Raw genomic sequence first — 25,952 nt, 5'->3', positions numbered from 1 at the left:
TACGCAAATGCACATTTTGGACACTAGCAGCATTGCCCAAGCTTCATTCTTCAATAAAGGCTTAAAAGACAGTACTAGATCTAAATTTATCTTAGTGTATTTGTAACGGATCTTTAGCTTTTCCCCCAAAGTTTCATATCTAATGTGATGATGATGGCAAAAAATCAAACTCAAACACAAAGAGAGCGGATGCATGCAGGCCAGCTACATCTGCCCCACGAAAACAAAGCCTCCACACAGAAGAAGAGGAGGAGGAGGGGGTCCGAATCGGGAAAACCCTCTGCAGATGCATCACACAGGGAAATACATACTGATTAAAAAAAAAAAATCAACGCCTCAGATCATTTCCAGACTCAAATGAGACCCCTGAGCTAGCATGTTTCCATTAAGATAAACAAAGCGGCCAACGTGAGCGACCTTCATTGATGTGCATCTTGTCTCGATAGCCTCCGAGCGGCTACAGGAGGATGCAACTAATAGGAAAAAAACAGGTCAATAGTGAAGCATTGACCTGAATGGAAGCAGTAAGAGGACAAATGTTTTTCACAGAGGCAGCAAAGTGGCGAGGCTGTGTCGCTTTACAAAAGGTGGAGCAGGGCAGGCTTGTCATGCTGCTGCTGCTGCTGCTCACAATAGTAGCCGTCCAGTTAGCCGACCGGGAGTCACAGCAAAGCCCGTTTAGCCGCTACAGCCGGGGGAAATTTTACACTCCAATTTAAAAACAGCTTTTCAAATAAATAGCTCGTAAATATAACCGTGTCACCTCTGGGTGTTTTTATATCAACACTGGAAAACCCCTGGCATCAGTGGACGTGCAGCAGAAAAGCTGAAAACCGACTCTTTCTGTGTTTTTCCCCTCAAACTTCACGTGAGTAACGGTCGACCACCTAGCTTAAAAAAAAACCCCGGCTACATATCGGATAAAAGTGAAGTGTGCTCCTCACTTACCCGGTCCTCTCTGCTGTTAGAAGGCGTGCGTGTGTGTGTGTGTGTGGAGCCCAGCCCTGCCGTTGCTGCAGCTCAGTCTGGCTCTGTGCGGTGGCCTGCTCTCCCTCCGTTGCTCAGCAATAAGCTACTCCCCGCAAAATAGCGGCGAGCGGAGCGACATCCTGAGAGAGGAGGTCAAAGCTGCGCAGACACCCACAGCGCATCCCTCCCTCCTCCTCCAAAATAAAACCAGAGGCGACGCTGAGAGGAAGTGACAGGGTGTGTATCCAGGCAACCATACGCACATGCGCACAGTTTTATTTACATTTTTTTGACACCAAATGAAACACTTATTTTCCACTGATGAACCACTGAATTAAAAAAAAGAAAAATCAAAACAAACAAGTTATTCTTTGTCATGTATTATGCAGTGTTGCAGAGATCAGTACAGTAAGTAGGGAAACCCAGGGCAAGATGCCCCCCCTTAGGAGCAATTCTTTTAAAATATAAATATTTCAATATCGATGTATGTTCACATGAAGTATGCTTAAGTGAACAAATTTAGCAGGTACCTCAATAATACCAGAATACAACTTTGTTAATATAAAACTAAGATTAAAACCTCAAATGGGGTCATCCTCCCTAATGACCTCACAAGTGTTTTGATCCATACAAAATTGACGGCTATGCATAACCCTTGGTAAGACTCACATATAAACAGTTTTTAAAAGTTTGTATATGTATGTTCTTAAATTTAAAAAAAATAATAATTTTGTACTATCCAAATAATATATCAACATATGTCAAAACCACCATTTTTTATTATTACTTCCCACCAGAAAAATATTTAAAGATTAGCAAGAAAAGTCCTAAAGTTAACCCCAAAAAGAAAAAAGAATTGATTTTTGACTTGTTTGAATAATAAAAACTGTTTTAATTTATGAAAAAGTAAATCTGTAGTATGCTAATCTGGACAAGTATGTGGGTCAAAGTGTGGATTTTCTCAGAAGCAAGAGACAAAAACTAAAGAAAAATTGATAAGGTTTTCATTTAACCTGATCATGTAGATTGTTGGTGTTAAATTACTGGCACATTTTAAATGTGTGTATAACAAATAGATGCATGCACACATATGCACATGACTCTTCCACAATCTACACTGTAGTTTCACAATCACTTTATTCCTCAATATGTATAACTATTTTTTTTGTCTATTTTTGAAGAATGTGTTTTTTTCATATCATATCTTGTTGTTATTGCATAGTCCTGTGGACTTTGCACTTCACTGCCCATACTGTATGTGACAAATTAAAACTTTTGAATCATTTCCTGAATCAGTTGCAGGTGCAATCGTGGCCTGTTTGCCAATTTAGGATGTCCAACCTGTAGTAACATATGGATTATAGTATAGAAGTTGTAAATTGCCCAACAGATGGTAAAGTAGATGACATCAGTGTGCGCAGACTGACTCAGAGGATTATACTCCTTATGGATCTCATCTGCTTTTCCAAAACAAACCTTTTAATTTTGAAAGTGAACATCTTGAATTCCTGTGTGTGCGGTCTGTCTCTGTCCAGCTTGACTCCGTCCATCCTCAGCAGCGCCTGCGTCTACACTTCCAAACGTGGATGCTTCCAACTCAGCCAGAAATGCTGTCAGCCAGAACCGGGTGGGCGGGTTTCCTGGACTCACTGCTTCACGTTCCGGGGTCTTTTGTTACTGAACCACCACCTGGGCTGCGCAGCTGGCGGTGCGCTGGAAGTGAAGGCAAGACCTGCTGCGGTTCAAATGAACGAGGATGCCCTGGAACCAAACATAGACTGAACCAAACAACTGTAAAGGATAAAGTTAAATAGGGATATTTCACTTAAGCATGCATTGATTTTTTTTTTTTTTAAAACGACATTTAATTATACACGTTAATGACATTCGCACCGCATCATGTAGAAGCTTTAAAAAACTATTCACATCGTAAAAGATGTAATTAGTGCATTTGTCACTAATTTTGTCACTGATTTGTTTGTTTTGCTGCAGATGAGGCGAGCCTTCAGGGAAGCACCATGCAATAGACGTGGGAATTATATTTTTCTAAATGAGCTTTACATACGGCCAACCACTAATTAAAAGTTTAAACATTTTTAAATTATAGTTTTTAAATGTGTGTATCCACTAAAACAAAAACTGATAACATGATATAAATTTTAACGTCCAAAAAAATTCAAAAACCTCCTGTTTTGTCTGACACGCTGACGCAATGACGCTCCCTCCCAGTGGACGTAAAGGCACTCGGTTTTAAGTATGTGAAAGTGCCGGCGGGGAAGGCGGAGCGTTTGTTTCGTATTTATTTTGTAAAAGTAATCCGCGTAGGGCCCTGTGATCTTTTATAATTTTATGCTTCAAAAAGTGCCTTTCAGAATAGTGGCTTAGAAATCGGCATTTGCTTCAATTTTAGCTATAAGCATTAATGCTCCTTAAAAACCTACTAAAATGAATCAAAGTTTACCAATAGACAATGTGAATGGATTAAATGTAATTTCATGTTACATTGTTAAATTTACAACAAAGTAGTTTAAATATTTCTGACAATTTTAACGATTTTAACCAATGTTTACGCGATATTGCTTTCATTCCGGTAGATGAGCTAACACAAATCGAGCCACCCCTGTCCGTTGGAGGGGCGTTCGATGTTGGAGCAGGAATGCGCAGCTCCTGGCTGCTGTTGTCAGCGAATGGACGGACAACATGGACGACCAGCGGGACGTTCAAACTTCCAGGCGAAACGGGAGCTGCAGGTCGCTGCTATCAGCCGGTTCCGCGGTGGCTATGGAGATTAAACGGAAGAAAATACGACAGAGTACGCTGTTCCTACAAACGGAGGTATGAGAAACGAGACACGGAGCGGTGTTGCATGTTTTAACCGTAATGACAGGTCGGTTGACGCTTGCGGGGGTGCAAAGTGCAGTAACGTGACACGCTAATACACGGTTACTTTCAGTTTACACAGCTACTATACTAACATTAGCTTGTTCGATAGGTTGTGCTCAAATGACTTAAATCTTCTAACTTCCTTCTCGATATTTCATTCACAAGCTGGCTTTCAGTTTTTTGGGGGGGACAAAGCTAGCTACCCAACAGGGGAGTTGCCGTTTCAATTGTTATTCGCTCCGTGTTCCCTCTGCTTTGTTGAATGTTGCTCTAACGGCCCTCAAACTAATGTCCTTTCAGGCCAAAAGCATGAAACGATGCCCCAGTCTCCTGAATGACACCCTGCAGATAGTAGAGGATATGAATTTGTTGTACATACGACAGATTTCTAAGAAGCTACAGGTGCATATTGTAGTTTGTAATGTGGAGAATGATGATGTCTGGATGCCAGAAAAAAAAACCAACTGTGTGCATCCGATTTATCACCCACCAAGATGACCCCTTTTTCATACCAGACTGAAAAGATGATGTTTTAAATTGGATTGAGGTTGTGCCAAAACCTGATTCCTCATCTATCTGCATTATTTTAGCTGTTCGGAGGCCTGCATTATAACCAATCCAGTTGTTTTTACTCGTTAATACAGCTTCAAAGGACCAATTTAACTCTTATACAATTTTCCACCTGCTTACATTTCAACCTACATTGTGGCTGTAATGTTATTACTGCGTAAAAATGGCTTGATTCTATTAATAAAGGTGTATTTCAAAGGTTATAGCTCATAGAATATGTGCAAAACAGATCACCGTCTTTCATGTATAAAATCCATCTGAATATTAGACATTCCCAACACATACAGACTACACATCAGCAGCAATACTATAGCATTGCCTAGATGATTAAATGCCATGTCCGATTACACTATAAACTGCAAACATATCTTTGGCCGCAATTATTCAGTTACAATACACATTAAAATTTCACAAAGACACACCTCTGCTATCACCACAGGCGTAGAGTTATGTGAATTTACCTAATGTGACTGCTTAACCCACATCAAAGCAGCTCTAAACTGCATTACAATATGTTTTTGGAAGGCGATCGCTTTTTGGCACAACACTGACAAATTAAAGTTGTTTTCATCATTGATTAAGCTGTTGATATTTTGTTAAAATAATTGATTAGCTTGTAACAGTTCACCTATTAATTCCGAGGTGACAGTGTCACAACGCTCTATATAAAGGAGACGGGCGGATCTATGCCTCAGCAGGGGTGAAAATCAGACACTGTTATACATTTGTTTTGGCTCAGAGCACAGCCTTTTACTTTACACACTTTACTCAGACCCGGTCTGCCAATCCAGAGGCACTGTCCCCGACCGCCACGCGATGTTGCAGAGACGTGTCAACCAGGACAGTCCCACAACATCCAGAGACTTGAGGTATTCAGGACGGATCTCATCCACCCCCGGAGCTCTGCCACCGAGGAGCTTTCTAACCACCTTCGTGACTTCCGCCCGGGTGATGGATGAGTCCGCCTCTGAGTCCACAGTCTCTGCTTCCTCTTCTGAAGACGTGACGGCGGGATTGAGGAGACCCTCGAAGTATTCCTTCCACCGCCCAACGACCTCCCCAGTTGAGGTCAGGAGGTCCCCACCTGCACTGTAAACAGTGTTGGTGGAGAGCTGCTTTCCCTTCCTGAGGCGCCGGACGGTTTGCCAGAATTTCTTCGAGGCCGACCGATAGTCCTCCTCCATCCCCAGACACAACATAGCAAAACGACACGGCTGAAAAACAGTTCTTTAAGTTCAGCAAACAGCTCATGGCCCGTCCGGCTTCATATAGTTCAGCCACCACCTGCACGGCTCTGCAAGGCCGCAAACAAATGCACGCCACAGTACTCGTGGCAGGTGGCCGATGCCATCAACAGCTGGACCAACTCACGGCTCTGCGCATCAGCCCTCCGTTGAATGACGGCTCCGGTCCTCGGCAACTCCGCGAAGCGGTCCGTCCTCCTGTTCCAACACCTTTAGTTATTCCAAGAAGTTCCAACAAGCAAAAATCCATACTCCGCAGCCAGGTAACTCCGGGAAACCTCCAAGTTGGCGTGTGTCGTCATCCCACTACGTGCCACCGCACGTGCACTGCACTCACCTAAATAGAGGTTCATGCAAAGCCACGCCCCCAACATACATTTGACTCAATAAACAATACCTGTGACCCCAGTGACAAAATACATCTACACTATTTCACCGACAATCATAAGGCATCAATTCACCCCTGCTGGGTGCCTATGGAGTGAGGACAGACTGGGCCTTTACAACTAACAACATGACGTCCTCAGATGTCTTGTTTTGTCCAATAGTTGTTGATTAATTTAATACTTGACAACTAATCAATCAAATCGTTGCCGCTCTGGAATAATATGACTTTAGGCCTGATTACATCAGACATCATCATACTCCATTTAGGCCACAAATACATTGGCTAGAACTACAGTGATAGATTTTAGCCTGCAGTTTTTCTCATGCTTTTAACACACCATCCATATATTTCCATTCTGCTTACAATCTGCTTAAGATCATCTACTTGATCTAATTATACTCCCATAAAGCATGTATGTTGGTCATTATGAAACCACCTCACCTCATTCTGCATGCATCATTTCACCAAAAAAGAAGTTGCTCTTGAGTGAGTGAAAAATGTGGCTTCACTGCCACAAATCTAACATTTTTAATTAGCGTATCACTTCCAGATTAATTATGATGGTACCATCTTGTGGTGGTAGCTGCCAGCGCTGCTTGATGATCACATTTCCTGACAGCCTTGTGATATTATGTTGTTTAATAATAGGGCTGAATGAGCAATATGCTAAATATATTGCAATTATCTTGGCAGATATTTCAGTATAAGTTATCATTTATTTTTTACTAAAACAAATATAATAATGATGAGATGATTTTTGCTGCATTCTGCATGTTTCTTTACATCTGAAAAATGTGATTTGTAGGCCAAAGCATGCCCATAGCACCACAGTGCACTTGGCCATACTGTGATTTTGTTAACATTTTGATTAACTGTTCCGCCTTGTTTTATATCTTTCATGCACACTGAACTCAGAAAACTTTAATTCTGTTTATGCCAGAAAGACACTGTCATTCGTCAGTCTTTCCTCTTTTCCAAAATATGCAATCAGCATATGCCAGTGGGTCATGACTATAAAAACAAGCACAATAATATGTTAATTCTGCTACAGGAGAGACCTGATGTTCTCAGCAATTAGGTGGAAAAATATGTGCATATATTTTTATTGGCATCGACAGTTTGCCAAAAAAGACTGCAAGGGAGTTTTTTCTTGCCAAAACCAGCATTCAAGGGCAACTTCACTTTAACTCCACTCAAGTCCAGCTTGTCTCGTTCTGTTATACTGTTTGACAAACTAACCCAACTGAAAACATCACAGCAAGCTGCCAGACTGGTGATGGAATAATTTGATCAATGTGAAATTTCTTCTGTGTGATCTGTCCAATAAGAGCACCAACATACAAGAGAAGCTTGACTTTGAGATACGAATGCGAGAGGGAGCCTACAAGCTGCTGCTGGCTTGCAGTAAGAGAGAGCAGGTTCTCAATGCCTCCAAGAACCTGTTGACCTGCAACGCCAGAATCAAGGCTTATCTCACGCAGCTGCAGAAGAAGAAAGAGGAGCAGGACATGATGGGAGCAGTCAGAGGGTAAGGAGGGGGCTTACAGTGTTCTACAGTGTGGGAAAGGTCATGTAAAAGTTGTACAGTTTCCATACCTCGTCTTCAGAGTCAGTATAAATCATTACAACATAGTCACAGATCAGATTGTAATATATTACAAATCTCGACTTTGATGAAGAATGTAAGTTTTGGAGAGAAAGTGAAATAATTAAAAATGAACTGACTAGTTAACACTGAATAGAGTGGGTTTGAGAAAGATTGTTTTAGATCTAAAATACCGATTTTTTTTCCTTTGATTTCAATCTATTTATTCAGTATTGTGATCAGTTTTAATGATAAATACAACATTTTATTACAGAATTTCAGATCCAGCTTCAGAAGGCCGTTTTCCCTGTAGTGGGACAATTGCAATGTCTGGTAAGATTGTTCCACCTTTTTCCAATTACATTCACCCTGGACACCTTTAAACCAATATGTTGTATGTAGCACAAAGTTGAGTTAATGTAGTTTCAAAAAAATGAGCTGTTAAAGTTAAGAGTGCTGTTGATTAACTTTCCCCCTATCTGCTCATGTAGGGCTGCGCATTCCTTTGATGTGGAGGGATTCTGACCACTTTAATAACAGAGGAAGTACGTTTGCCTTAGTTTTGACTATAATTCATGCCATCTGTTTAGCTTTTTGTCATGTTATTTTGCAGTTACTTGCTGCACTAATGCTTTATTCTGTACATTCTTTGTCAGGCTCTCGTCGGGTGGCGGTGTTCTGTGTGATGCAGATGGGCTCAGAGGTGTTTGACACCGATATGGTGGTGGTGGACAGATCAGTCACTGACATCTGCTTTGAGGGAATCACCATCTTGTAAGTATCTTTTACACAAGTCTATGACTGTAAAATCACACTATTATATCAATAGCACAGTACGTATTAGATTTTTTACATATATGCACTGACTCATCTATGGCTATACCAGTTTTGTTTTTAGTTTTTCGTTAATCTTGAGCTAACATACTTCACATACATTTTAATGTTTGTGCTCTAATTGAAATTCTTGCCCTCTCTCACAGCAAAGAAGCAGTTCCACAGTTTGAGCTGAAGGTGGAGCTGTGGAGCTGCGCCCTGGAGGAAGAGCTCACTTTGGTAAACACGCCAAAGAAACTGGCCAAGAAGTTCCGCAGCTCCTTCGGAAAGAGCAGCGGGAAGAAGCTCTGCTCCCTGCTGGACACTCCAGACCCCGACACCTTCCTGCAGCACAACCCAGTACCCTCGTATGTCTTGTGGTATCTCATAAAATCCTTTATAGGCTCTTGGCTCTCCATGTAAGGGTTTTTTCAGTTGGGAACTAACTCGATTAGACTTGTTACTGGAAGAAGGGGTGTAGCTGCAGGCTTTGTAATGGTTCTGTAAACAAATCACAGTGAATGTGTATTGAAACAAGGATTAAACCAATATTTGGGGGTTATGAATACTGATATGCTTAGCCTTCAGACATTCATAGATTTTTTTTGTGCCAATAAATAGAGCTGTTTTATTGTAAAGTGCATGCTTTTAATGTTCCCACCTGCAATTTATTAGCATCAAAGAGGAACGGCATTCCGAGCATCAAGTTAGACTCTGAGCCGAACATGTGTAAGTGATACGTACCACCTGTTAAGTGGTAGGAGAAACATGGGACTCATTCGGTTATGTGCATATTTTAGGGCTGGAGTCGAGTTTATATCTTCTATGGTTAGGCAAGGGAATGGAAATAAGTCCGTGCAGCATACTAGAAGAATGCTAATTCTGCGTTTGTGTGTCTACCTGCACCAGCGGAGCCAAATACAGCCTGCTGGCCTACACGACACTGTGTCTGCCCGAGGCTGAAGGCAGCTTTCAGTCTCACTCCCTCATTGTCCTCCAAGACGGTAAGAAGCAAAGCCACAGAAATTTAATATCTGCGGATATAAAGGGATTATGCTTTGTGGCTGCTGATATGATTCAGTACTATGGTAATGATACAATATTTTTACACCATTAGACTAAAACCTAAAATTAAACAAAATAACCTATAATTGGAGTTAAGCTTGGATTACTTTTCTTCCGCTGCGTGAGTGATTAAATGGATAAGAAAGTTGGTGTTCAAGCAGGTATTTTTTATCCAATCTTAATCTTACAGAAAACTCTTAGTATGAGTTTGCACCGTGGCAGTTACCCTTCAGGTCTGCAGGACATATTATATATATTTTTTTTAATTACTGGTATGACAGGAAGCTTATATTACAGGAACAGGTAATGACAGTGCTATAGCATTTGCAATAAAATGTTTAATTTGTTTTCTTTTCAAGACTGGAATGATTCTTAACTTTTATTTGTACATAAAGCATACAGTTTTGTATTAAGATTAATGAATGTATACATCTATATGTTTGTTTTGTTTTGTTTTTTTTCTTCATTGTTGCAGCCGAGTGGTCATCTTGGCTCCCACTCTACGGTAACCTCTGCTGCCGGTTGGTGGCCCAGCCTGTCTGCATGACACAGACCATGATGACTGGCTACCTGAACCAGAAGGTGTGTTGACAGCTGCTGTTGTGTTAGTAGCCTGAGCTCCATAGCTGATTCCCAGTTGGGTTATTCGATCTCAAATAATGATCAGGGGCTTTCTGCACAACTGTTTCCGATTTGTTTGAAACTTTATCATAAACTATGGATATTTAAAATGGTATCTGTGGAATTTTAAACTCCAATATGAAGTACTTACTGAGATAATTTTTTAAAAATTGCCTGTCAACCCACTTTCATCAAGGCTGTGTTTGAATGACAATAACCCGGGAACTATTAAAGATAAAAGCCTGAAATTTTCACAGTTATTTCTCACCATGACATTGATGCAGAATGTTCAAAATTGGACAAGTAGATCAAATAGTCTCTGAAATATGGTTTGAGTTGAAATATCAAAAAGACTTTATAATATTGACTTGCTGAAAGTGGGCGGATGGGCAGTTTTAAAAAGTATTTTTTTTATAAAAATCTCCAATAGTGTTTGATGTATCGAGCTAAAATTTCACAGCTATCTTTATAAATGTCTAGATTTTATGCTGTAAAATTTTCTGAGAAATCAGAGTAGAAATTGCTCTAAAAAAGTGATGATTTAAGATGAAATGATCTGGTTTAGACTGATTGTTTTTTTTATTATTCTGGTGATTTTCAGCAAAGCATGGAGGGGATGAACCGCTGCTGCAGGCTTTACTGTGTGCTGAGTGCTGGCCTTTTGTCCTGTTACTTCACCCCAGAAGAAATTGACGCTAAAGTTCAGCCAACTCTGAAAGTAGCCATTAATAAGGTAAGAGCAAATAGTAAAAAATAAAATGAACAGTTCAGTTACTCTGCTGAGGTTGGGAATCAAATTAATATCTAACTATTTTGCTCTGTTAAGTAATTGCAGTGGAAGAAGTTACTCTGGCATTTCTGTTTTTGTCTGTTTTTGCTGTAATTGTGCCGTCTGGTTAGAGGGATTTTTTAAATTGTGTAAACATCAGATTCAATATTATTGATTTAAATCTCAGTGCAGCTATTTTCTTAGAGTTTGCAGACTAACCACAATAATAAATGCCACATTACTCACCGAGATCCTGCTTGCGTCTTTGACATTTTGCTGCTGAATTAGAGTTTTTCTGCAATATCAATAATGTGCTTCTTAGTGCAGTATCGCACATAAAGCTCTGACATTTTCAGCCTATCGTAACTTATTTTTCTTGCTTCTGCAGGACACCCGCATCCGAGTGATGGAGAAAGAGTCAGGAGGTCACAAATCCAGGAGTATGTCCATCATCAACCCTTCACCAGAGGGATCTGAGACCAGCGTCTTCACCACAGACACCAGGGACGAGCTGGAGGACTGGCTCGACGCCCTCCACCAGCACCTCTATGATCAGGGTGAGCGTGTTTTGGTGTTAAACTTGCAGCACAAAGTGTTGTATATAAAAAAAATAAATAAATCCTTGAATGTTTCTGTAAAAGGTTTTGTGTGTTTGTGGAGTTCGTAAATCAGTCTGGACAAGAGAAGTGGCTGCGCATATATTTAACTAAACTGCTTTTAGCCAGAGCAGATAGTATAACCTTTATCAGTGTGTCTCACGTCTATCCTTGTTTATGACCAGGCCAGTGGCTGCACTGCTGCGACCAGCTAATGAAGATCGAGGTCGCGTCACCACGGAAACCATCACTCTTCCTCACCAAGCAGGCTGACTCTGTTTACAACGACCTCAGTGAGTAGAGTAATTGGAATGAGTGGCTGAAGTGAGTTAGACGAGGCTTGATAATTTGCTGACTCTTTGATGTTTTACACGTTGCCCAGCATTTGCATGTATGTGTGTATTTAAAGAAGATATAATTCAAATGTTTCAACAAACGAGAAGCTTAAATTTATTAACCACACCTAAGTTTTCATTTCAGTGATGTTGAATGTAAAGAACATCTTTTTACATGCAAATCCGAATATTGGCTGGTGCATGTTTATGTGTCCTTTATGCTGTTATGATATACTGTCTGTATTTTAATAGTACATCAAACAGCGAACACACAACCGCAATGTTTCCTCGTCTATTTCACTTCATGTCAGTTTATTTTATTTTACTTGCAGGTATAAATTCACCAAGCAAGTTTGAGGGCATCACAGATATTATCCACAATAAAATTGAGGAGACAGATGGCCGCTTCCTTATTGGCCACGAGGAGGAGAAGGAGGCACCTAACTGGTCCACTCTGTTTGATGGGTCCCACTCAGTGGTAGTGCAGAAGAGTATTCTGTCCCAGAGCAAAACTTCCACCCCTTGTTCAAGCCCCAAACCCAACAGCAGCTCTACACCCAACAGCAGCAAGAAGCGGCGAGCTCCACCCCCTCCATCTGACAGGGAGCCTTATGCTCCTCCCACCCGTCCAGCCAGGCCTCCCCTCCCTCCTTCTCTTCTTCATCAGCCTCTTCCCTCAAACCAGGAGAAGGAGAACTCCGGTGCTTGTGCTTCCCGTCCCACTGCAAGGTCCAAAACAGGCCGACCGTCCCTGGATGCCAAGTTTTCTGCCATCATCCAGCAGCTCCAGTGGAACAACACCGGAGGAGCCGCAGCTCTCAGCAGAAAAAACGCTCCGCTGGGCGTCCTGGATGTGCACCCGCAGGGTCAGCCTCAGCCCCCTCTCCAGCAGCTGGACTACCAGAAGCACCTCACCCAGACCCCCGAGGCCACAGCTGATCACGGTTTCATCAGAGCCAGTAACGGTCCTGGTCCGGTTCCTGCAGCACGAAGCAAGCTGAGGAAGTCTTTCAGAGAGAGGATGAACCTTAAAGCGTTGTAACCTCAACCTCAGAGCAAATCTATGTTTACCTAATTAATCCTGCTTTACCACTAATACAAATAACAGTTTGAACTTTTCGACTGATAAAATCACATATCACACTGTATTTGACTTTACCTCAATAGGACTGAAAGCTCCTCTTCATGTGGGATGGTATTTGACTGTCGGTGTGGTCCGACAGTATTTGAAGGGATACATTACCATTCTGGGGACTAAGCTTACCTGCTTTCAAGCAGATGAAAAATACAATCCCATATAAAGATAGAGCAAGGACAGTTAGATTAGAATAAAGCTTAGAAAGAAGGAAATGGTGAGTCTAATTCAATCCAAAGGTAACAAATTCCACCTATGGCACATATAAACCTCATTAATTAACCTAATTAACTTTTTAAATCCAAAAACCTAAATGCAAAAGGAGGATTGTGCTTCTCCTGTCATGACAAGACTCCAAACAGTCACCACTTCAGCACAAATTGCATAAAAAAAAAACTACTAATAGATGTTTTTACACTTCATTTTTTGTAGCTACATGTTAATTGGTGAGTTGTAGAGGTGCTAGCAGATTTTGTTGCTTTTGGATGGAGCCAGGCTGGGTGTTCCCTCCTGCTTTCAGTCTTTATGCCAAACAAAGCTATCTGTACAAACACATCATACACTGTAAGCACAATTCCAAAGCGTCAGACTCGTTATAACCTAAAGGATGGGTGGGTGATGATCTTACAAAAAGATCCTCACAGTGTTAATCATGACAACCCAAATTCCAGTTGGCACCTCTTATCACAATATCAATACTGTATTGATACGTGTCCTGCTCCACTTTCCATTTATACACTTTCTCATGTGCAGCTAACCCATAGATGAAATTGAAAGCTGTATGCTGGCTTGAGCACCACCATCATCAATCCCACTAAAATGGAAAGGCTTATTTCTCAGCTCTGCCACTGGAACATGGACTGAAGAAAGAGCCTTTGCAAAAGCACTCAAATTGGAATTGATCCATTGGCCAACTGTGGATGAGTCATTCCTGTTGGAACGATTGACTTATTCTACTTACTGTGACGACTTTATGACCACTATAGCTGATTTTAAAGGAACGCGTTTTTTAGGAGCAATTGCAGGCACTAATGTGACTTCTCCATTCCCCCAGAGGTCTTAATAATGGAGTGACCTTGGTTTTCAGTGGCTACACAGTATGTCCAACATAATTTAACAGAGCAGCCAATAAATGCTATGAACATAATTGAATGAATGAGCCTTTTGAGTGGCTAAAATAATGAATGCCCTTGTGTATGTGTTTTGAACATATCCAGTACTGCCAGCCACTAAATATTTCAGCCACTTAACGATATGGTGTTGAAGAATGGTCTTTATAATTACACACAGTGTACAAAACATTAGGTTTGGCTACTTGCTCTGAAATTGCCTGCCCAGATGAAGAAGTATGGTGAAGGCTACAGTCACTTTTTTTTTTTTATATCTCACCCTCCAAATTCTGTTTAATTTAGAGGGGGAGATGTAGATTTGGGGGGGAGGTGGATTACAGGGGGATTTAGTTTAAGCCTGGAAAGAGAGAAAGGAAGAGAATGGATTGTACAAAAGGGGATGCAGCTCAATATTAGCAGTGTGTCAAATGTTTCTTGTGCTCGGTGTGTGTTGCTGATGTTTTAGTCACTTTGATCTTGTGCTGTAGAGACTCTACCTGCAGAAACAAGGGAAAGGTTCGAGGCTACAACCCCGCAGCATTAGTTTTTACTGATGATGTGGTTACGTCTCGGGCCGTATGATTATCACAGTAATTATATTGCACTTTCTCTATTAAATTCCTGGTCGTTTTCAGGGAGACTAAGCGTGCTAGAGAAATGCATGTCAGCATTACTGGAAGGAACTGTGAAAGCCAGCATTTCTACATTATTTGGACAATTAACTGTGTAGCCCTGGTGAATTTATTTCAATACAAGCATACGGGAAAGGTGGCCTCTGTGGACCGTGGACAGTAAATGGTATAATAAGAATAAAATACAGCTGCTCTATGAATAAGTAAAAGCTGAAAATGATCACTTTCTCACATTTACATTCCTTTTTATAAAGCGCTTTTTAAAATATGTCTTCTTTTCTGTATTACACGTGACAAATAAGGGTACGAATGACTGATTGTTTTCATTGTTGATTATTTTGTTCATTGTTTCCTTGATTAGAAGAGAAAAGAAATCAGAAAATATTCACATTTAAGAAGCTGGAAATAAGAATGTACTTACTTTAAATACAATTACAGATTAATCAATGATCAAATTAACTAGCAAATGATTTAATAGTTGACAAGCAATAAATAAACTGTTGCAGCAATGTAGTTTTGGATTAAAATGTTCTGTAACTTTTATTTTTTATAGTGTACTGCCGTCTTGATGTTGCTTCTGTCGTATTAATTATGTATTTAGATGTTCACTGCCACTGTGTTCTTTATGTACTAGTAGGTAGCCGTACATGAATCTTGTCCTAGCGCAGTATAATTTGTGTATAGTGCCATGTACAAACGTAGTTATTTTTGATTCTCGAAAGGTGCAATTTTCTCCTCACTCTCTGTTGTCTTGGAAGTTAACTGTATTTTTTATTATTGCTGATCTGCAATAAAACGGCCTACATTCTACCCTGGTGAGGCTGCTTTATTTTTGCTGAGCTTGGAAGTATTACTGAATATTTTTCATGTTAAAGGTTTACCAGGGGGTGGCAATAAAAGTCAAAGCATAGCTTTTATTGCAGCCCAACACACATCCCATAGAGATACATACACTGGCACATTTCTCTACTGCAGCAAATGCTGGAGAGGCTTCTCTGGCTTTGAGCCCAGAAGTAGCCTGTTGTGAAGATTAAGGCGGATAGAATCTCATAGCCAGATAATGGTATTACAATAATAAAACCCCATTCACACTGCATTTACTCAGGAAAAAAAAGAACATTACATTGACGTTAGCACACTGGCGTTAAATGTCAGTTGTTTTTTTTTTTCTTTTTTTCCAACCCTCGCTATTCATCTGCAGTTCAGTTAAAAAACACAACCGAGGAAGCGTGCGTAGATAGTAAAATATTTTAATTAAATATACAGGAGGTCATATCATACAAAATGTCTTTATTTTTTTGTCTTGCTCGCCAGCTGGGTGATTGGTAAACAGATGGCTACTGTATCAAAAACACTTTCAGGATGCACATTAATGGAAACAACATGGGAAATAAAAGTGAAACGACAACAAAGAAAAAGAGTATCCTAATTCTTAAATTGTAGTGTTTGAATCTAACGTGATCACGGTGACCTTGAAACAGAGCAAACAAGGACACAGCTAGATTGTGTAACCAACTTTTATACTGTTTTTTTTTTGTTTGTTTGTTTTTTTGAATACTATTTACAGATTATAACAGTTTATATGATAACAACCACGCAGTACTATCTACAGTGCTATTTACACAGAAAATAAGACGAGAGAGAGGCGTTGCCATGAATTGATCCCGCATGTATGTTCTGTACAGGAGCCAGCACTAATGCCAGTTTTACCTACACACAGCAATGTACAGTACTTAATCAGAAATGAATGTCTTTAAGTATTCAGTAAAACTTTACAAACAGCTTTTTTTTTCTTCTTCTTCTTCTTCTTTTGAAACACCAGACATGTTCACTGTGTATTTCGACTATCCTGGATTGCAATTATAGTGGTTGTAAAAGCCAGCGCAGGTGTTGTCTTTGCACCTCAGGCTACGGAGCATGGTAGGCATACTTTATGAAGTCTGATACCTTTTCATCACTGCTAGAAAACACAGAGAGCACACATGCCCTGCGGATGACAGACACCAGACTTGTGTCAGTATCAGTAAATCTTGCAGGCTCTTGTATAATTGACTGGCTGACACAGTTAAGCTCAGGTGAATAGAATCATTTAAGCACAAAAACGCTAACCATTATAACCGTTTAAATGTTTAAAAAAAAACAAAAAATTATTTTGTGCCACACTCATTAAGTCTGGTGTCTGATAGCCAAGTGTGCCATGTCGTTTTTGTATGAGTGTCTGTGCGCTGCGTTTCAGACAAAGAGTGACAGTAATATTGACATTCCTACCCTGCTACAGAAGATAAACCTTAACAACTGTAGTGCTAACTCTAATCCAAGACTGCGAAAGGCACAGATATTTGCAAAGCAGTAATATCCTAAGTGACAACATTCCTATCAAATCATACAGTGAGTCTTTTCAGCGTGTTGAATAAAAGAGTCTGTTCACCAAAAAAAAAAAAAAAAAAAAAAAGCCAAATTAAAGAGCTTTTCAAGTCAAGAACAAAAAGATGAAATGCTGATTTTTTTTCTTTCTTTTTTTTTTTTTCTTCTTCCGTGGTGAGCATTCCACAGCAGACGGCTGCTTCATTATGCTGGTCCTACAGACAAAAACAAGCCGCTACAGTCTACTCATCACAAAGGGTTTTCGGGGTCAAATTACTTTTCAATTTAGAAACTGAAAATTAAAACGGCTTTTCATTAACTCCTAGCAGAAAAAAAAAGAGAAAAAAAAACATTCATGATTCGTCGACAGATCGAACATGACAACTGCTCGTGTTGTATTTGAACTCAAATACGTAATGAATAGAAACCTGAACTGAGTAAAAAGTGAGTCTACAGTACATCTGTCGTACACAGCACCTCTGAATGTTACGTCGTGATGAAACTATTCGTGTTATGCAGCATCGCAGTGAGTGTTAATGTCTATTCCGAGGGTGGATTTAAAACTGTGGCACAAACGGGCGACAGAGTTCAGCGTGGAGACATGTAAACAGATACAACACCACTGGCTGCTTAAAGAGTAATAATGCGCTAAACAGCTCTTGAACATTGTTTGCGACGGTGAACGCACCTCTAGTTATATAAAGGATTTCATTTACGTTGTCGTGTTACTTGTAGTGTTCTTAAGCAACAAAGTTTAGCCCTCAGACGCAGTAAACAAATGGCTTTTCTCTGTTGCCCTCCACTTTTCACACATCCAGAGCAACAACCTGACTCATGGTAACTGAGAGCGGCAAACTGATTCGTGAGCACATACACATGAGCACTGTGCAAATAAGGATACGACAACGACAACAAAAAGATACAGTAAGTGGTGATACAAACAAAGAACAGTGCAAAGTATATAAACAAAGGCATACACAAATTAAAAAAAAAAAAAAAAAGAAAATGGAATTTTCAGTCCGTCAGACTGACACATTTATCAGTCTGTTATCAGCCAAAGTTATATAATCAGTGTTTTGTTTTCGACTGAGCCACGATCCCCGAGAAAGAGAGACAGAAAGACAAAAGAGAAGCTGAAACGAGTTTCTGAGGATGAAGGAGGAGAGAAAAAAAAACAAAGCTGTTTTCTCTCTCTCTCACAGTCTGGTGCTGGGGTGTACCGAGGACAGCTGAGGTGGCGGGAGGGTCGACAGAGGGTACAGGTGGTGCAACAGGTCCCCGTACAGTGCTGCCCCCCCAGGGTGCCGGTAGAAGTGGTGCGGGCTGGGGCTGGCGGCCAGCAGCTGCCTCTGGAGCATCATGGAGTGGAAGGCTAACGGGGGCACGAGGGGAGACACCGCCGACTGGCTTTTCAGGTACTGCAGACCCGGGTGCTGCTGGAGTCCGTCCTGAGCCCCCGGTGACACCAGGCTGCCGTGCGGGTACATGCCAGCGTAGAGGGGAGCGGCGTGGGCCGTGAGGTGGTTGTTGAGGTGAATGGCGTGGGCCGGCTCGGCTGCTTTCAGCTCTTCCGGGTCGCTGCGGCGGATTGTACCGGCGGGGTGGATCGGCGTCACCACGCGCACTTTCCTCTCTGGGACGTCTTCGCTGTCGGGCTCCATGAGGCTGCGCTTGCTGGGTCGGATGGGGCTGGTGAGGGTGGATTCACCCGAAGCTTTGGGGCTGGGATATGGCTGCGAGGACTCTGCTGGGCTCTGTTTGGGAGGAGAGATTGTCATAGGCTGAACTCTGCACGCTTTAGGGTGGGAATCCAAACTCTGGTGCATGATTTGATATGAGAGACCGCAGAAGGGGGGCTTTGAGAAGGAGGACACCCTCTGAGAGAGAGAGGGTTTAGAAATTGTGAAGTCTCTGGGCTCGTCGTCGGCCTCTCTGCTCTCCCCGTGTGTTTGAGTCCTGTCACTGTAGTGAGACCTGTAGGCCAAGCCCTCTTGCTCCAGGCTGCCACAAACAAAGCCCTGGCTGCCTTCGCGCTCCCTCGTGTAGTGCTCTCTCCTCTCTCCGCTGGAATAGCCTGCCATCCTCTCTTGGCTCAGGCAGTTCTCAGTTTGCCTGTACAGGCTGTGGAGGTGAGGGGAGGAGTAGCAGTCACCTGCGTAGCTCCGGGCCTGAGCGGCTGAGCTTTGCAGCAGCTTCTCCCCAGTTTTTTCCACACTGTCCTGGGCGTGGATTCGGGGCAGGTAGGGCTGCCACGGCGCGCTGACTTGAGGCTGAAGGTGATGGCTCGTCCGGCAGCTGTAAGTGTCTGAAAGCTCCCCGACGGAGCTCCTCTCTGACGGGCCGCTGGTGGCTTGTTGGTGAGGCTTGCTGCTCTGGGCGTGCTGGATGACCGACGGCCTGAAGATGGGTGCTACCTCGGGGATGCTGTCTGACACACACCTCTGTCCCGCCACCTCCTCCTCGCTCTTTCTCTTGTCCTTCTCCCTTTCAGCTACCGATATGACAGGGAGAGAGGACGCAGCCGTGGGGGGCGGAGGCTGAAGAGAAAGCGACGTAAAGGAGAAAGGGTTGGACTCGCACACTTGGGAGAGGAGCTTCTTTTTGGCCAAAGGAGACATGACCCCCTGGCTGGCTTTGCAGTAGGCAGCCGTCTGTCCGGGGCCCTGGCTAGACTCCTTCTTAATGACCCCATAGTCGTCTTTCTCCGGGTAGGAATCTGTGCTCAAGTCTATGCATTGTCTGTCCGCCTGCTTACACATGGGTAACACCTTCCCCACTCTCCCACCGTGACTTTCTATGGAGTCTTTGACCCTGGAGATCGGCTCAGGCAGAGCAACATGTCCAGCAGGTTTGTTCTGATCCCAGCGATGAGGCAGATAAGGATTTTTAGGAATGAAATGCCCTTCAGTTTGCTGTTCACAGGTGAGTTTCACTTGGAGGGCCTCACTGATTTGCCTCCATTCGGGCTGGGGACCGGGCCCCGTGTGCAGCGGTAGAGCAGCGTGCGGGGCTCTGCAGTCTGGCTCTTTGGGGCAGAGTGAAGGTGGCTGCTCCACCGCCAAGGACTCCTCTTTCTTCAAGGTGACGTGCAGCTCTTCCTCCTCTATTACAATTGGTTCGTCTTGCAGAGATATCTCGTGTTTTATGGCTGCCGACAGCTCGTGATTCTCCTCTTTCTCCTTGGAGTCCTGCGTGTAGAAAAACAGACAGTTGGTTCTCAACATAAAAAAAAAAAAAGAACCAAAACAAAACAAGACACTCTTATATTTTCTCATTTTTTTCGGGCGATTTCAAACACAACATGAATTCGAGACAGAGGCTGGAGCGTTGCGAGAGAAGGCACAGGGGCATAAAAGTGAAATTGAATTTAGAGCGAGACGGAATGCTGATGAGGCAGCGTTTGCCACTGACCTGTGATTGTTCTTGGCCTTTCGCCGTCTCCCCTCTGTCCTTTTTACTCCCCAGCTTGGGATTGTTGGGGCCTTTCAATTTCTTGGCTCCTGCTCCTTTGGCTTTGGCTGCTGAGGCCTTCTCCTGGCCGCCCTCCTGCTTCCTGGGTTTGGCCAGCGGGAGGGGTTTGTCCTGCTCGCCTTTAATGTGCCTCTCGTAGGGAAGGAGGAGCCTGGAGGAAAGAATGCAGGCAATGCAGGTACGATCAAGTTATGTCATGTTGCAACTATGAGGTACACAGTTACTGATTAGTTATGCTAAACAAACTATTTTTCAATAAACAAGAAGCAAAACTACAAACTCCTTCACATGAGGCAGGGGAAGCAATCTTTTAACACACCACCTTGCCTTTTTTAGCACAAACTACAACAAACCACATAAGTATTTTTGTTCAGTAATACCAAAAACAGAGCGAGCGGCAGCTTCGCCACAAGCATGCAGTGTATCAAATACCGCGCTTTAAAACCTCCTTGTTTTAATACCTGGCAAGCATTAACAATCCTATTGTAATTAAACTAGGTTAGGGGAAATCCAGGCTCAGATGGGTGCCAGAGTATGTGTGTGCGAGAATGTGAAAAACCAGTTATCTCCTGCTGAGACAGATCACATTTGGTATTACTTTAACCTTGACAGAAGAGAATATGTGTGTGTGGGTGTGTTAAAGTTAATGTGGTTGAGAATGAAAAAAAAAAAAAAGGGAGGAAAATATCCAGAAGAAGTGAAATCAAATTGTTTCAAGGAACCTCACAGCACATAATATCTAATTCAATATACTGATATAATTAATAACAAGGCCCTTAAAGTGAGTTGCCATAATAACATTTTTCAGATGGTAACTGAACGCTCCAGTTTTTAACACGTGTGATTAAATGCAGGAAAGCTGCACATGCGCCAACTTAATTAAGTCCATACTAAGTGACAGGGAACGTTCTGCAGAATAAACATTTAACCATTTTCGACTTCTGTTATTCCTCTTCCGAATATACTCCAAGTCAATTTTCCATATCTGATGTCACAACTAATGGGAACATTAGGATCTGGATAACATAACAATACCCATGTGTAAAATAATGACATGAAGAAACCAGCGAGGGAAACTTTTAGACTTTTATTGCTCCGAAAAGAAAATGGAAATTGGCACTAGACCAGAAATAAGAAACGCAGTGGAAGAGGAAACCAAGACAACTGAAAAACTACAACACTACAAACTTCAATAAGTTGCTCTGAAAATCTCTCCAGCTCCTCTGTCAGCTTTTTTTTCCCTCCTTTTTTTTTTTTTTTTTTTTTTTTTTACAATAACAACCCATGAAAGCCAGACAGAAACATGACTTTCTCAGTCATGAGAAAGAATAAGGTCTTCTCGTGTAACGACAAGAGACGGTTGCACTATTCCTTTTAAGGGACATGGCGGTAAAACAAACAATGAATCAAGAGCTGTTTCGCCTCCTCTTCAAAAGGAAGAAAAAAGCCTCAGAGAGTTCAAGAGGCTCTGTGGGATTTTTTGTTATTTTTCCTCTGAACAAAAGTGCTGGCAGGGAAAGCGGTGAAACTACATTTCATACAGCTGGTCTGGCACCAGGCCCCAGGCCAAGAAAGGAAATGTACTATTAAATGTGACTTATTGGAGAGACGGAGAGCAAAGAGGTTGTGAAAGAGAAGAGAGGAGGGAAAGAGAGCAAGAGGACAAAGAAACAGAGAGGGGAGAGGGGGGAAAGAAAGGGGGAATAATGACATGTTAATGAAGAGCAAAAAAGATTGTGAATAAAGCAATGAGGCATCCAAGAAAACAGAGATTAAAACATGCAGCCTTTTAAACTTTAAAATAGCTGCAGTGGTATTTATTACAAATAGGGAAGCGCTTCTCAGGCTTTCTATAATTAGTGCGCAGAAAAAGGGGAGGCAGAATAAACGTCTCACCATTATAAAATTGCAATTTCTTCAGGCTTGAAAATGGGTGTTAAACATGTGCAAATGTCAGAGTTACTATTCGAGATCAAAGGGCTGGAAAAGTGGCGTATGGGCTGTATATACCGGGGCGCACTGTTGACTATCAGCATGATCTGTGGGAAAGAGATGGCTGCCTTGGCCTGGGTCAACTTTATGGAATGTCAATAGGGGGTGGGGGGCTGGGGTGTCGCTGGCCGGGATAATGTAAGAGCTGAGCCCGGGAAATTACTGGAGCCTTAAATAGTTTCAAATGGAAAGTCTAAGACCTTATGTTGGCCAGGAAACCAAGAAAAAAAAAAATCAGCCTCCGGAAGTTCCCTTCATTGTCGGAATCATTTGCTTTGTTACACTTAACTTAAGCTCTCGCTCCGTTTTTTGATTAATTCTACAAATAAAAAAGGTGAAAAGTGACAAATTAAAATAATAATTGAGCCCCGAACGTGAAAGACTGGAATAATTTCAAGCTGTACACGTATAACTTAGTCATGATCGTGTAATATGATATAATAAGCACCCATAATACAATGCCAGTGTAAGTAGCAATTTCCTCCAAGGCAGGGGAAGGGTTCAGTTTGGCAGTCACTGCATTAGTTGAGAAACAGCCAGGTGCAGTTGGTCAGCTGAGCCACTTGGGGGCGTATGCGGCACTGACAGATTCCAGGAAAGAATTTCATAAAGGCAGGAGAGGCAACATTTTTATGAGGTCAATAAATACTTAACTTCCTCTCATGCCAATTTATCACCTGGCTTTTGTTTAAGCAGCCGTTTTCCACGTTGATAACAGGCAACTAAAATATGCAGAGAAGAGATTAAACAATGAGATAGAAGCTGCCTCGTGTAATTAAGTCAGAAAAAATATTTCTTTATATGTATTATGCATTGTATCAGAGTGATCTCAGAATGAGGAAGATCAATACGAGTGTAATTCATCAAAGCACTACTGTCTACTAAGCAGATCTGTGCCTTTGAAATAATGGATTACACACAAAAGCACCTCCGCCTCCCAAAAAAAAGACAACTTGGCAAAAACAAGGTGACTTTACCAGCAATGTGCTGCTCTCATCTGAGTTTTGTGTTACAGGAACAAGCAGTGTGCTCAAATCCAAGAAATGCCTAAGTCACCAAATAAGTGGAAAAAGCCTGCGGGCTGTTCCATTTCAACAATTTCCCTCCCATCCGTGCTGAAATTAATTTTAGCTGGTGTTGTGTTAAGATCACAAGAGCTGCTTCATGCGTAAAAAAAAAAAAAAGGAAAAGAAACTATTTAAAGAGCTGGTGGACAAGCCCCCGGGGCTGTAGAAAGATTTGCAGAAAAGAAAATGACTTACTTTTTACAAGCCTGCGAGGAAAAGAGAATAAAATAAAACAGATAAAAATCAAATCTTTATCAAATCTAAGTGCAGTGATTAAGCATCATCACAGCGATGAGAAAACAATAACTGCTCTGGAGAAAGAGAGCGACAAGATGCCAGCAGAGGGATAAACAGACATTGTAGCTGGTCCCTCTGCTTTGGATTCATGCCTCAAAGCCCCTCTTTTGTCTCGAAGCCAAACCACTTGAGATGACCCTCATTCATGCAGTTAAAACAGGAGGGCAGCGCAGGAATGTATGAAAAACTTAAGTCCTTTGTCAAGTCTGAAAATACCAGATTTAAAATGACCTCTACTGTTCCCTCGGGGTTTGCTCTCATTAGCTGCTGCTGCTGCTGCAGCTTGCAGTAAATGTTGGCCATAGCAGGTGTGAGCCAAGAGTGCTAACTGTTTAAAATAAATGTGTACTATTCTGCATAAAGGAACACTCAAGTCTTTCAGTCAGCTCAAGCATTAATACCCCATAATATACAGAGTATGTTCCCTTTTGCTGCCCTAAAGTGGACTGAAATCTCAGCAAGAACACCATTAATTTAATTTGCTACACTGAACTAGTTATTAATCTCAGTAGACTTGAATAGATTCTCATACAGTCGATTGCCTGTCACACATCACTGCCATAATTTGTGATTTCTCATTGCCACGAGGGAAAGAAAACCTCGGACCTTTTGATTAAATTCCACACATAAAGAAATCACTCGATATTGTGATTTGTTAGATTGCTGCAACAGAAAAAAGTTTCTTTTTTATCACAGAATGCTCAATGAAGCATTTGTCTTGGGGAAACCGTCGAGCTCTCAGAGGTTAAAATAGCTGCCTGCTATTTTAGTGTAAAGAACATGCAGCTCTTTGGCTGCATTCCCACTGAAGCTGGAGTCCAGATTCAGTGGAAGAGTAATGGATATACAAAGAATTTGGCCATGCTTTTGATACGGACAACATGTTGAGACATTGTTTATAGTGTTAAGGAATGCTGACAGACAATACACAACCAGTGTTCTCATATTCCAACTTCCCCTTCTCTCTCTCTGCTTTCTCTCCTCCTTTATTTCTTAATACTGAATCATTTGTGCCTGTTTATTAAAATCTGTCACTGCTGCTGTCTCTCCCTCTGCTTCTCTCAGATTTGGGAATAAAAAAAAAAGGGGGGGAGAAAAAAAAGAAAAAAGCAGCGAGGACGTGAAGGTGATACTCCCTCCACACCACCTCTCCCTGCAATCCAATGATACCCTCCGCTTTGGAACAAGAGAGCAGAATAATTGAAAACTGTGTTTGGGCTACAGCATTAGAAAAAGGCAAAGCTAAAGCATAATGCGCCACGTTTGATGTATCTTTAAAACAGCAAGGACAATGCAGAGAGATGCTGACGGCTGCACGGTGCTGGCGGAATAAAATTTACAAAACAATCTCGTGTCCTTTTTCTCTTTCCTCTCTCCCCCCCCTCCCAAAAAAAAAAAAAAAATCTGTTCTATTATAATTCTCGGCGTACGGACTGACTCAAGGTTTTCTAATAATGTATTTTTATATCTGGAGAGCAGCTTTAGTGAATTCAGAGGAACATCGATACCAGGAGGAATGAATAAAGGCTGAATCAATAAAACATCTAGTCGACTAAAATTGGAACAGGCGTGCATCTGTCTTAAAAAGAAACACATATCTGCATGATCTGAGCCGGAGAATATTTCACAGGCCCTCGCATTCTATGTGTACAGTACATCTGGCAAACATCTCATACTTTTAAGATGAAATGATTTAATCCGAAAACCCCTCATCTGCGCTCTCTTGCTGTTTCCCAAAAACCTCAGAGTTTTTAAATAGCAAATTATTCTAAATTGCTTCTCTGTTGCCATGGATACCCCCCCTCCAAAACTCACCCCCCCCCCCCCCACCACCACCACCACCACCACCCCACCCCAATACCAACCCCGTTGTGCAATTACATTAGAGTGCCAAGGCATGGTGAGGTATTAAAAATCTGTAACAGGCAGAAATGAACAGAGATACTGGAATGTGATGTTTCTGTAACAAGAGATCACGTAGGAAACCAGGAAGATTAAATATGTAGGAGCTGTTAAAAGGCGCTGACCTGTATAATGAAAGAAACAG

At 41.9% G+C, this 25,952-nt stretch overlaps 3 protein-coding genes across 6 annotated transcripts in view; 1 reads left to right on the top strand and 2 right to left on the bottom strand.

Moving 5' to 3' along the window:
* cep170aa (centrosomal protein 170Aa) overlaps positions 1-1,044 on the bottom strand; it is a 43,410-nt gene extending 42,366 nt beyond the window's left edge. For all 4 annotated transcript variants that reach the window (XM_008293347.1, XM_008293348.1, XM_008293349.1 and 1 more), the window contains exon 1: positions 949-1,044. The gene's annotated coding sequence lies outside the window, so the exon portion shown is untranslated. The remainder of the gene's footprint in view (positions 1-948) is intronic.
* Positions 1,045-3,669: 2,625 nt separating this feature from the next.
* On the top strand, positions 3,670-12,956 carry rtkn2 (rhotekin 2). Its single transcript, XM_008293342.1, has 12 exons — positions 3,670-3,804; positions 7,383-7,582; positions 7,914-7,972; positions 8,131-8,184; positions 8,296-8,413; positions 8,620-8,820; positions 9,362-9,456; positions 9,993-10,099; positions 10,740-10,871; positions 11,296-11,464; positions 11,689-11,796; positions 12,171-12,956. The coding sequence occupies exons 1-12, from the start codon at positions 3,670-3,672 to the stop codon at positions 12,878-12,880; spliced, it is 2,088 nt and encodes a 695-aa protein (XP_008291564.1). The 3' UTR covers positions 12,881-12,956.
* Positions 12,957-15,948: 2,992 nt separating this feature from the next.
* Positions 15,949-25,952, bottom strand: part of arid5b (AT-rich interaction domain 5B) — an 84,463-nt gene continuing 74,459 nt past the window's right edge. Inside the window, exons 9-10 of the mRNA XM_008293341.1 lie at positions 20,490-20,700; positions 15,949-20,266 (exon numbers count right to left, since the gene is read on the bottom strand). Of these exons, the coding sequence (XP_008291563.1) occupies positions 18,275-20,266; positions 20,490-20,700 (2,203 nt within the window). The 3' untranslated portion in view covers positions 15,949-18,274. The remainder of the gene's footprint in view (positions 20,267-20,489; positions 20,701-25,952) is intronic.

The sequence above is a fragment of the Stegastes partitus genome, unplaced genomic scaffold (genome assembly GCF_000690725.1).
Source record: "Stegastes partitus isolate 25-593 unplaced genomic scaffold, Stegastes_partitus-1.0.2 Scaffold876, whole genome shotgun sequence".
Lineage (NCBI taxonomy): Eukaryota > Metazoa > Chordata > Actinopteri > Pomacentridae > Stegastes > Stegastes partitus.
The sequence above is the reverse complement of the archived record's forward strand: the minus strand, read 5'-3'. Positions and strand labels throughout refer to the sequence as shown.

Coding starts and splice junctions, on each gene's coding strand:
- rtkn2 (XM_008293342.1), top strand. CDS start 3,670: ATGGACGACCAGCGGGACGTTCAAACTTCCAGGCGAAACGGGAGCTGC. Junction 7,583..7,913: donor ATGATGGGAGCAGTCAGAGG/GTAAGGAGGGGG, acceptor ATTTTATTACAG/AATTTCAGATCCAGCTTCAG. Junction 11,465..11,688: donor CCAGCACCTCTATGATCAGG/GTGAGCGTGTTT, acceptor GTTTATGACCAG/GCCAGTGGCTGCACTGCTGC.